Source organism: Geotrypetes seraphini, chromosome 6 (assembly GCF_902459505.1).
Source record: "Geotrypetes seraphini chromosome 6, aGeoSer1.1, whole genome shotgun sequence".
Classification (NCBI taxonomy): Eukaryota; Metazoa; Chordata; class Amphibia; order Gymnophiona; family Dermophiidae; genus Geotrypetes; species Geotrypetes seraphini.
Window position 1 is genome coordinate 155,292,576 of NC_047089.1, and position 12,575 is coordinate 155,305,150.

The 12,575-nt window shown below is 42.1% G+C and overlaps 1 protein-coding gene across 1 annotated transcript in view; it reads right to left on the reverse strand.

Moving 5' to 3' along the window:
- The window catches only part of EDAR (ectodysplasin A receptor), a 122,709-nt gene extending 115,833 nt beyond the window's left edge, over positions 1 to 6,876 (reverse strand). The window contains exon 1 of the mRNA XM_033947493.1: positions 6,759 to 6,876. Within this exon, the coding sequence (XP_033803384.1) occupies positions 6,759 to 6,792 (34 nt within the window). The 5' untranslated portion in view covers positions 6,793 to 6,876. The remainder of the gene's footprint in view (positions 1 to 6,758) is intronic.
- Positions 6,877 to 12,575: the final 5,699 nt, after the last annotated feature.

Consider the following 12,575-nt stretch of genomic DNA (forward strand, 5'->3'; position numbering starts at 1 on the left):
GGGGACAGGGAACCAGAAACAAAGCAAAAAATGGGGCACGGAATCAGAGAAAGACAGACAGAGAAAGAAAGAAAAAGTTGGGGGAGGGAATGAGGTCTGGAGAAGAGGAAGCATACAGGAGGCTGAAAGAAGGGAAGAAGTATTGGATGCACAGTCAGAAGAATAAAGTGCAACCAGAGACTGATGAAATTACCAAACAAAGGTAGGAAAATGATTTTATTTTCAATTTAGTGATTGAAATGTGCCAGTTTTGAGAAAGAAAAGATATTGAACTTTAAATGTGAGTGCTGCAGAAAAAAAAAGAGTACTTGGAGGGCCGCAGAAAAAATACTTATAGTTTATATAGAAAAACTCTTTATAGTTTATATATCTTTCCTTTTAACTGTTAAAGGAAAGTTTTATAAACTATAAAGAGTTTTACCTCATGCAAAATTGTCATTTCTTTAATAAGGCATTAACTATTTTTTCTGCGGCCCTCCAAGTACCTACAAATCCAAAATGTGGCCCTGCAAAGGGTTTGAGTTTGAGACCACTGGTCTAAATAAACAGAGCTGCAGTTGATTGTTGTCATAATGAGTGCTTGCGAGACATATCTAAAGTCGAGAAAAGATAAGTCTACATATAAGCCATAATTTTATAAAAGTGGTTCATAACAGTTGACTGAATATGAAGTTTCATAAAGAAACATAGAAACATAGAATATGATGGCAGAAGAGGGCCGGCGGCCCAACAAGTCTGCCCACTCAAGAACCCTCCCTCCCTGGTGTACCCATCTTTTATGCATAACTCTGTAGCACCCCCACCTGTTTGTCCCATCGATTTTTGAAGTTGAGTACGCTGCTAGCCTCGACCACCTGGCGTGGAAGTTTATTCCATCGATCAATCACCCATTTGGTGAAGAAGTATTTCCTGGTGTCACCATGAAATCTTCCCCTCTTAAGTTTTAGCGGATGCCCTCTTGTTGCCGTGGAACCCGTAAGAAAAAATAATTCTTCCTCCACTTCAATGCGACCTGTAATGTATTTGAATATTTCTATCATCACTGGTCGCATTGAAGTGGAGGAAGAATTATTTTTTCTTATGGGTCCCACGGCAACAAGAGGGCATCCACTAAAACTTAAGGGGGGAAGATTTCATGGTGACACAAGAAAAACTCCTAGACGTCAAGAAAGCCTCTAGATGTACTTGTCTACCACTCCAATAGCCCTCAAGGGTGGGACCTATATGGCAGTAGAGTAGGAGTTTGGTGGTTTTTAGTGGGCTCACACTTTCCACCATAAATATAGTGGTTAGAGTGACATATAGGCCTGGGTCCTCCTCTTTATGATTCACGAGTCCAGTCATCAAGTTACTTAAGACACCTGTGTGATGCTCTACTAGGCTTTCCCATACCAAGTGCTGCTATTCTAGAGAAAGGTATGTACTCTTTCATTCAGATTTTTTTTTTTGGGGGGGGGGAGGGTTGGAGGGGGTTACTGAGCACTGGAGGAGTGTGGTATCCAGTGGTCATCTGGTCAGTTTTGGTCTCTTTGTGGCACTTAGGTGTTTTAAAACAAGTCTAGCGCTGAACATCTAAGTTCCGTCCAGGATGTCTTAGAAAAGATTTGATTATCACAGCAAGATGTCCAAATTAAGCCCGCCCAAACCCTGCCCAAAATATGCCCCAGCATGCCCCCTGGAACTCTGGATGCATAGCAGGAGAAAAGTCTTGCTAGATGTCCAGGAAACGGGTTTTGATTATTGGCACTTGGATGTCCAAGTGCTGACTTAGACATTTTTGGGGATGTCTTAGTTTTTTTATTATGAGCCCCATAAGCTATTCCTAGCCAAAAGAGGCAATTTAAAGAAAGAATTCTCAACTAAATCTGTGTGGATGATTTGCTGTTCATTCAAAAAAGAACATCCAAAGAATTTGAGCAGATCTTTGTCTTACTCAGGTTCAATATCAACTTATTTGCACATATTCAGAGCTAGCTCAACAGTGAAAATAACAGGCAGTCCTCCGCCCTTGCTCCAAAATATGAAAACCCTGTATGCTGTCAGCATATAGACCAGGGGTAGGGAACTCCGGTCCTCAAGAGCCATAATCCAGTCAGGTTTTCAGACAGCTGAGCATTCCTAAGTACAGTAGAGGGGCACTCCAAGGATTACTGCAGTGAATGCCACACTAAAGTCCCAGGCACAGGTGTCATCACAACCCGCCCAAGAATTTTAAGGGAGGGCTGGAATGAAACTGGAGAACCTGCATGGAGATTGGGGGAATGGGATTAGAGAGATCTGTTTGAGGTAGGAATAGAGCTTATGTTTTTTCAGGAATGAGTTTTAATTTTGCAGAGGAAAGCCAATCAGCTAAAGTGAATAATTTTGAATTAAGATCAGCAAAGGTAGTCTGATCTAAATTATCCAGTGTAGTAATGGAGCAACTCACAATCATGGCGATTACTGTAGTTCAACTAATAATTATTTAATAAGTTTCATGACCTATGCACTTTGAAGACAGGTCTCTTACTAAGAAAACTATTCCTATTTTGTTAATACCTGCAGGATCTCTAATGTGTACAGTAATTCTATAACAATTTATCCAAGTATGAAGTCCATATAGATGCCTCATCTGAGGCTACTAGGTGCTTATGCCTCTTTACAAAATAACCCCTGAAAACCTGCAGAAATCAGGGTGAATGCACGCACATGCATTTTTACATCTGAATGAGAGCAGGTATAAATATACAAATGTGACGTATATGCCGCATTTGTATTGAACCATGAATGAGGACCTTTCGGAGACAAGCCTTTGAAACAGCCACATGCAAAACATGGATTCATGTCGGTGCCATCATCTCCTTTTTAAGGCTTTGAGCTTCTATATTTGACCATTTGAAATTTAAATTCCTGTACAGTTTTGATTACTACATTTTCAATATCTCAATAAGTTCACAAGAAAGAAATAAAAACACAGTTCAGTGAAGAACATTGAGATTGCCCCAGAGCTTTGAACTTGCATATGGGCTCAATTGCTCTATTTTTCCGACAGATCTGACATCGATAAGATCTTAAGGCCCTCTTTTACTAAGCCATAGTAGAAGTTTCTATCGTGGCCCGGATGCTAAATGCTCTAACGCTGCTCCGACACTCATAGGAATTTTATGAGTATCAGAGCATTTAGGGCCTCTTCTATCAAACTGCACTAGCAGTTTTTAATGCAGAGAGCCGCGCTGAATGGCCCGCGATGCTCCCGACACTCATAGGAACTCTATGAGCGTCGGGAGCAGCGCGGGCCATTCAACGCGGCTCCCCATGCTAAAACCGCTAGCGCGGTTTAGTGGAAGAGGGGGTTAGTGTTCCGGGCTGTGGTAGAAACCTCTACCGCGGCTTAGTATAAGAGGGAGTAAGTGAACCGAAGGGAATGTTTTATTGCTATATTTGATGCATAAATATTTATTTGGACGCTCTTCCTGCTACTGTTAATTTTTTTCTGCTACCCGATTGAGCTATTTTATAAAACATGCATAATGCACATTCTTTGCCACCATCTACACTGCACCCAATGCTTTCCCCCCTTGGGCTGTGTGAAAGAAGGCTCAAAATTTCTCCGTTCCTATTTACATATACAAACACCCCATATACATACATATACCATCATAAAGTAAATGATGCTGATTCTAAACTAAAATAAACTAAAACTTAACCTTATATACCGAGTCTTCAACCAAAGGAAGCTCGACGCGGTTAACAATAAATTTAAAAATAAAGTAAACTGAAATACAAGAGAGTTAGTTTTCAAGATGTTTAGCGAATAAAAAAGTTTTTAGAAGTTTACGGAAGAGTTGGAAGGAACTTGGTCACCTCGAAATTAGGGGAGGTTCATTCCATAGTTGGGGAAATTTAAACGCCAGAGAGCTGCTAAAATTCTAAACTCCTTGAATTCCTTTCCTAGAAGGCAGAGAAAGTTCAAATCGATGAATGCCTCTCGCATAGGAAAATCTATAAACTGTCCATGATCTTAAGTTTCCTTACCCCCCACCCCCGAAAACCTTCCTCAAAGGCCTGACAAGATAATACCTGAGCGGAAGAAAATATTTCAAAGGCCTTTTGCTTCAATGAAGAAATCCCCAGACAGTTTCAACCACCCAGTAAAGCTATATTAAAATGATTCAACCACTAGAGTTAGCATGCACAGCTCATGAAAGGATCCAGGAGGCCCCTGAAGCAAGACTGTTAGATATGGTGAGGGAAGTCATAAAACAGGGAATAACTTCCTAGGTAGTGATGATTAAAGTATCTTGGCAAAGATCTTAGCTTTTGTTCTGTTTGATCTGGAGGTGGCAAGGTCAAACAAATTATTCAATCGCATCAGTCAACCAGTTCTTCAACATGGGGGCTATATAGGATGTACCTCCATTTCTATAATCATATACTCTGTGTCAAAAAATAAATAAAATTGCTCCATCAAGGGGTATTGACAAATTCTCCTAACAAGTCCCTATACAAAATAAACATATGAATGAAAAAATAAAAAATCAGATGTTATCTCAGTAACATCCTTCTCTGCCAAGCACACTATGAAATACAATATCCTGTCAAAAATCTAATCTGGTATTTCTGAGTCACGCTATAGGTTCAAAGCGGCTTACAATATTTCAAATTACAGAAAGAATATACTGTACTACATTATAGTAGTTTGAAAAGGACAGAATTATGAATAGGAGAGAATGGAGATTCTTTGATTGTACTGGTATCGCACTTGAGTAGAGGTTGGGCTATTAAGGGCTCCTATTACGAAGGTGCGCGAGCGTTTTTAGCGCGCGCACAAAATGACTGCGCGGTAGCCGAAAATCTACCTAAAAAGGAGGCGATAGTGGGCTAGCGCGCTCGGGGATTTAATGTGCGCTATTGCGCGCGTTAAGGCCCTAGCGCACTTTTGTAAAAGGAGCCCTAAATATTTTGAGTTAGTTTTCTATGGTGTGTGTGTATGCTTTCAAAGAAGAGAATTTACAATTTTTTTTTTTGGGGGGGGGAATCTGTTATAGAATGTTTCCATCCTGATATTAGTTGGGAGGTTGTTCCAGAACTCCAGAAATCTGTCATACCCTAGTACACTAGTACCCTAGTACATAAACTTTACCCCTGAAAAGGCGACACTGTACATATTCTGTTTGGAAAACAAGAAGCCAGACTGCTATTAATTTTTACACAGAAATTCCCAAGGCTAGTTTCAAGTTTCAAGTTTATTAACTTTTTAATATACCGACCATCACCAAGTATCTGGCCGGTTCACAATACAATTTATACAGAGGAAAACAAAGATAAAATTTAAAATATAAAATGTGGTGAGTGAACATTAAAGACATAATTTGACTAACATGAAGGTGAGGATATGAGGGGAAGGGGGGGAAAGTTACATATTCTGGAGAAGAGAGGGAGATAGTGAGGGTAGGGAAAAACATATTGGGTAGGATCGCTTTAATTAAAGCGGTTGGCTAAATAAGTTGAAACGAATCAGTTGAAAAAGAAAAATGATAGGGAAAAGGGTGGAATAAAGGAGAAAAAGGTAGGCAAAGATTGAAAAAGTAGGGTAAGTAAGAGAGAGAATTTAGGAGGGAGAGAAAAAAAAAAAAAAAAATTAAAAGAGAGAAGAATAAAAAGGTAGAACTAAAAACAGACAAAAGCATCTCGGAATAAAAATGTCTTCAAATTGGTCTTGACTCTGACTCCTTTATTTATATATCTACTGTAAATGGGAGTTTGCGGGGTTGGGGATGGGGTCAGAGCTCGCAGAGATGGGGCAAGAACAAACTTTGACCCCCGTGCCATTCTCTAGGTGCCACTTTCACTAATATAAGTAGCCAAAAATATTTTGTAATCATCAAAGAACTTGATATCAAAATATGGCCCCCTTTTATCAAGCCGCATTAGAGTTTGTTTTGTTTTTGTTTTGTTTTTTTAAATCGACAGCCGCTGCGGTAAAAGCTCCAATGCTCATAGAATTCCTATGAGTGTCAGACTTTTAACTGCAGTGGTCGGTGATTTAAAAAAAATCCCTTTCGCAGCTTGATAAAAGGGGGCTTATATGCTGGAAGAGAGTGTGGCGTAGTGGTTAGAGCCACAGCCTCAGCACCCTGAGGTTGCGAGTTTAAATCCCACATTTCTTCTTATGACCCTGGGCAAGTCACTTAAGCCTTTATTGCCCCAGGTACATTAGATATACTGTGAGCCCACCAAGCCAGATAGGGAAAATGCTTGAGGACCTGATTTGTCTGAGCTGTACCTATTTGTAGCCCATTTTGAGCTCCTTTGGGAGGACAGGCTAAAAAATTAAATAAATAAAAGTAAAACATATCCTGATACAAATGGGTTAATCAAATTATTATCTATGAACTAAGAAATGTAAACATTATAATATTTGCATGGCACACAATTTAACTCTATTAGGAGTCGAAGCTGGAGTCGGCACATTTTCACTGACACCAACTCCCAACTCCACAGCCCAAAAATTGCTTCTGACTCCAACTCCAGAGCCCTGGAAACTTCACATCTCATCTCATCTGTCACCCAGACAGAGGCCCTCACCAAATACGGAATAAGTGACCATAAACTAGAAACTAAAAATACGCAGACTGAAAAAGAAATCAAAGAAGCCATCATGCCGAGAGACACTGGAGAAAGCACAGAGATATGCCTTTCTCCTATACTGAGCAAAGATATAAGACAGCTGACATACTCCAAACACTGAGCTGAAAATAAAATTGTTTTTTAAATACCTTCATTTTCTAGATATTTTATTTTTCTAATCATGTTGATTCCGGCTTTGTTCCCTGCTTTTCTCGTCAATCTTCTCCTAACACCCTTGACAGGGTTTCTCTTATGTTTTCCGTTTCTTCTCGCTCATCTTTCTTCTTCATGTTCTCCGCTATGCTTGTCTCTGACACTGATCTATCAATCTTTCCTTTTCATCTTGTGTTCTCCCTCTCTTTTCTTTGCCTCGCTCTCCGTTCATAGCTAGATTTCACTCCTCCTTCTTCCCTCCCCCTCTCCCACCCTCACATCTCCTACACATAACCCAGTCTAATTACATCACCTCCCACTAATACTCCCACCCAATCCCAAGCCCCCACTCTGCTCTCCCATCTAATTCCAGAGCCCTTTCTCTTCCATCCATTCCCAAGCCCGTGGTCACTTATGCTCATACCCTTCCCACTTCAAGTTCCCACTTTCTAACCAGGGGTGGGCAATCACGGGCCTCGAGGGCCACAACCCAAGCGGTACACTGACAAATCTGCGCACAACAATTGCACCCTGATGAATATACCCTGACAATTGAACGCACGGACAAGTGCACGCAGGACAATGCCGCCCTGTCAATTGCACCCCGTGAAATCTGCCATAAGTGGATAAGTGGAAGGCCCTGATTTGCTGAGACTCTTCAGACCCCATCCCATGGGAGGAGTTTGAAGTGCATCAAGCCCCTCCCAAGGGACGGGGCCTGAGGAATCTCAGCAAATCAGGGCCTTCCACATATCCACTTATGTAAAGGGTTCCCATAATCATAATGTAACCCTTACCCTAATACTAGAAACCAGTGAATGTTTTAAGTGTAGTGGGGGGTGAGGTTACTTTGTATCCCTCAAAAAGACAAAATAATTTCCAATTCAGTGCGCGCATTTATCATGCGTGCAATTGTTGGGGTGCATTTGTCCTAGACACATTTGATGGGTCACCAACCCAGGCGGGTTTTTACGATTGCCACAATGATTATGCACGAGATTGATTTGCATACAGAGGAAGCAGTCCATGCAAATTTCGTGCATATTCATTGTGGAAATCTTGAAAACCCAACTGGGTTGTGGCCCTTGAGGACCATGATTGCCCACCGCTGTAACCCAAACCATGAGTTACATAAAAACATAAGAGTTGCTATATTGAGTCACTGGCATGGTAAGGGAAGGGGAGGGAGGAGTCAGGTGTACCTCCCTGGGCACTGCCATCTCTTCTCCCCCTTCCCCACTATTTATTCAAATCTTTGCTAGCCACAAACAGTATCTCTTACCTGCTGCCAGTGCTGGCCTCAACCCACCCTTTGATGTCAATTCCTGTTTGCAGGGACCAGGAAATAGCATCAGAGGGAAAGATGAGGCTGGCTCGAGCAGCGGGTAAGAGATGCTGCTTGTGATGGCAGAGAGGGGAGAGCTGCAGGGAAGGATGCTTTGGGGATGGGGATGGGGATGGGGGGGCACACACAGCACGGGAAAAGATACATCATGGAGGCACACAGCACAACGTTGCTGAGGGAACATGGGAGAGCACATGGCATGGTGATGCCAGGCAACTTCACTCTGGGCGCCATCTTCCTTCGCTATGCCACTGCAAAAAGGGTCCATCTAGTTTAGTATCATGTTTCTAAATCCAAGTCCAAGTCACAAGCCCCTGGCAGAGTCACAAAAAGTAGCAAGATCCCATGCTATATAATCTCAGAGATAATATGCAGTGTTTTTCCTCAGGTCTACCTAAATCACACATGTCAAACACAAGGCCCGCGGGGCAAATCTGGCCCACATGACCGTTTTATGTGGCCTGCGGTGACTGTGCTGTATCCAAGTGCCTGACCGTGCAGCCCCAGGGCACTCCAAGCACCTGAACGCCCTGCCCCAGTGGCGCTCCAAGCACCTCACTGCACTGGTCAGTACCCATTTGCAGGCCGAAGGAACCAGTTCTAAGTGTAAAAGCTAGGGTGCTCCACACAAGTGCCCAACCGCGCTTGTTGCTATTTTCAGAACATGATTAATGCACGAGGATGCCGTGTGATATGGTGTCTCTTAATTTAAAAAAAATTCAGCCCGCGACTTAGCCTGCATTTTAGATTGAGTTTGACACCCCTGACCTAAATAATGGTTTATGGACTTTTCCTTCAAGAATTTGTCCAATCTTTTTTTTTTAAACTCGAATCCAGTGATGTAGCGAGGGAGGTTGGCGCCCAGGGCGGTGGTGCCTGGCATTGCCATGCCATGCACCCCCCACTCTACCCTGCCGCTTGAGCGCCCCCCTCGCCCTGTGTACTTTGAAATGTTCACTGGCGCGAGCAGCGTCTTCCACCTGTTATTCGCACAGGCTTCGGCTCCCTTCCGACATCACGTCCTGGTCCCGCAATCAGAATGGAGCTAAAGCCCGTGTGAACAGCGGATGGAAGATGCTGCTTGAGCCGGCAAACATTTAAGGAGGTGCACAAGGGGGTGGAGAAGAAGAGAAGTACCAGGACCTCCCCCCCCCCCCTCCACTCCCCTGTCTATGCCACTGCCGGGCTCCATTAACTGTTTGTACCACTTACTCTAGCAATGAGTTCTAGAGCTTGAGTGAAAAAGTATTTTCTTCTATTTATTTTAAATGTGCTCCTCTGCAACTTCATGGACTGTCCACTAATTGTTGTATTTTTCGATAGAATACATCGATCCACATTTCCTCTTTCCACTCAGGAGTTTATAGGCTTCTTTCGGATTTCCCCTCAGTCATCTTCTCTCCAAGCTGAAGAGCCCTAAATGCTTTAGCTTTTCCTCACGAATCGTCCCATCCCCTTAAATCATGTAAGGCTGCCCTTCTTTCTACTGTACCTTTTCCACTTGCACTACAATACTCAAGATGTGGTCTCACCATGGAGCTATACAGAGGTATTATGAAATGTTCAGTTTTATTCTCTGTTCATTTCCTAATAATTCCTAAAAATCTATTTGCTTTTTTGGCCATTAAATTGTTTACTACGACCCCTAAACAAACTGAATATGCTTAAATTTTATCCGAATTTTATATGTTCCTAGTTACTGTATTATTTATTTTTATCTAATAGGATCCCTGAAGTAGGCATTGTGCTGAAATACGGTCTGTTAGGTCTCTTGGCTAATAAAGATTCTTGTGCGTATTGATCCGCATTCATTTCTCCATTGTTTTCATTTGCCTTCGCTGTCCTTAGATGTTCACTTTACACTTGTCTATGTTAAGGGGCCCTTTTACAAAGGCGCGGTGGCGCCTAACGCCTCCATTGAGGAGACGTTAGGATTTTAGCCTGCCGCGGGTGTTAGCGCATGAAGAAATGTCTGACGCACTAACCCCCTGAGCGCGCCTTGATAAAAAGAGCCCTAAGCTGTGGAAAGCAATAATGCGTGCTTACCATGGGTTAAAAACCACTGCTGATATTGTGGTCTAAGGAAGAGGTAAAATTTATACTATTTTTTTTAATTTTGAATTGTTTCCTTCTCTGTATTATATGGAACAAGATTTATGCTTGTGAAAATTTTAAAAATCTATTAAAAGAACTCACCCCCCCCCCCCCCACTACTGCAGGATGTGCCCAGGTATCCTGTGGTAGTTATGGCATCTGCACTGGGATGAGTTTAGGGATGGAGAGTTGGCATGCAATGTGCTAATTGGTTAGGGCAGCTACTTTGCTGTGCATCAGCTGATTAGCCAGTGATTCGCATGGGAACAGGGGTGTAGTATGGGTGGTTGGCACCCAGGGCAGTGGTGCCTGGCATATCCGTGCCGTGTCCCCTACTACACTTCCCTGACATGCAATGTGCCCCCTGCGTACCTCTCGAAATGTTTGCTGGTGCATCTTCCACCTGCTGCTCACACCGGCCTTGGCTCCCTTCTAACATCACATCTTGTTCCCACGAGGAGGCTAAGAGTATGGGGTGCTGGATGGAGGCGGTGATCTGTTTTATTATTAGACTCCGACTGAGGTATCGTACCTTCTCTTGATGAAGGCGAATGTGCCGAAACAAGGCCATGTGGAGAACTTGATATGATACACGTTTTGTGGTTTTATAACGAGTGATTTGTTATTTTGGATTAAAATAAAAAAAAAAATAATAATAATAAATCCCGGACGCTGAGTGTGGCTGGTCTGGGGTTTTAAAATAATAAAAAAAATCAAAAGGTTGTGTGTGTGGCTCACATTATGCTGTTTTATTGCTTGGAGTGTCTGGCAGTCTGGGTTGTTCCTCCGGGGTGTCCAGGCATCATTTCTATTGAATGGTATTTACTTCGAAGTACTTATAATTTATTTAAAAATTTATATTCCGCATACAACTATGCTGTTTCCATATTACATACACAGAATCTTGTTTCCCTCCAATTCTCACATATAACATAGTCATGTCAAGACAACATTGTTAATCATCCCTGTTATAATAGGGATAGAGCACAAATTCAATCAATTCAGAAGTACAAACAAGCTTTAAATCATATATTGATGTCAGAAAAATTCTGGAAGGCGATTATCAACTTATTGTTTACATTATATCACTGCTTTTGTGACACCTGTTTGTGTTGTGCTCTTCTTGCTAACACAATTTCAATAAAAATGATTTAAAAAAAAATATCCTGGACATTTTCAAGTCCTGCTTTTTTTTGTTTCTCGTTGTTTGCTATGTGGGACAATGTTTCTCCTTTCCTCACAAAATACACACAGCTGCTCAGTCATCTGGAGTGAAGAAATATGATCTAATTTTGCCAATATTCTATCAGTTTCACTAGTTACCTGTGGAAGCAAGGCTGTCTTTCTTGGGGTTTTTTGGGTATAATTTTTATTGAAAAAATTGCAACACTGACTGTACAACCAGTAAAGAATACAACAATGAGTAAAACCAAACAATCAAATTACTACAGTTACCCCTGCTTTTACGAAGCCGCGTCAGGCTTTTATATTGCTGACCATAGTGGTATCAGCTCGGACGCTCATAGAATTCCTATGAGCGTCAGAGTTAATACCGCCATGGCCAGCGATAAGAAAGCCTGACGTGGCTTTGTAAAAGGGAGAGGGCGGGTCATTTTAAAAAGTTTTTATTTTGGTTCACTGGCGATCTGCACAGGGCAAGAACATAGGAAAATCACTCCTGCCCCGAAAGCCCGCTAGACCACCAGGTAAGGCTGGGATGCCGGGAGAGAGGCAAGGAAGGTCCGAAACGAAGCTTTTTTTCCCCCTATAAAATATATATATATATTTTTTCCCTCCCCCCCTATATATACATGACTAAGGGCTCCTATTACTAAGGTGCGCTCGCGGTTTTAGTGCATGCTACAATGCTGTGCGCGCTAAACGCTAATGCCTCCATAGAGCTTGCGTTAGTATTTTTCATTTAGCGCATGGTAAAAACGCTAGCGCCCCCTAGTAAAAGGAGCCTTTAATCTTTGATGACATTTGCACCACAATGATGTTTATGCTCTCTAGTATTTATTATGGGGTCCTTTTATTAAGATGTGCTTACCGTTTTAGCGAGCGCCAAATGCTAAGGCGCCCATAGAATATGGTGGATGCCTTAGCATTTAGCACATGCCATATCGGTTAGCGAGCCTTAATAAAAAGAGCCCATAAAGCCATTAGTCAATGTTTCAAAGGCTCCTGGATTTCAGTTCATGCCTTACAGTGCTCCCATGTTTCCACTTCAGTAGGGACAAAGTAACTAAGAGTCAGAAAAAACACTAGACTGTGAAAAGGGGCAGACTGACTCAGTAAATTAACACAAATGCAATAGGTATGGGCAATGAAACTCAAAAAGCCACAAACCCATGCAGAATGTAATAAAGTTTAC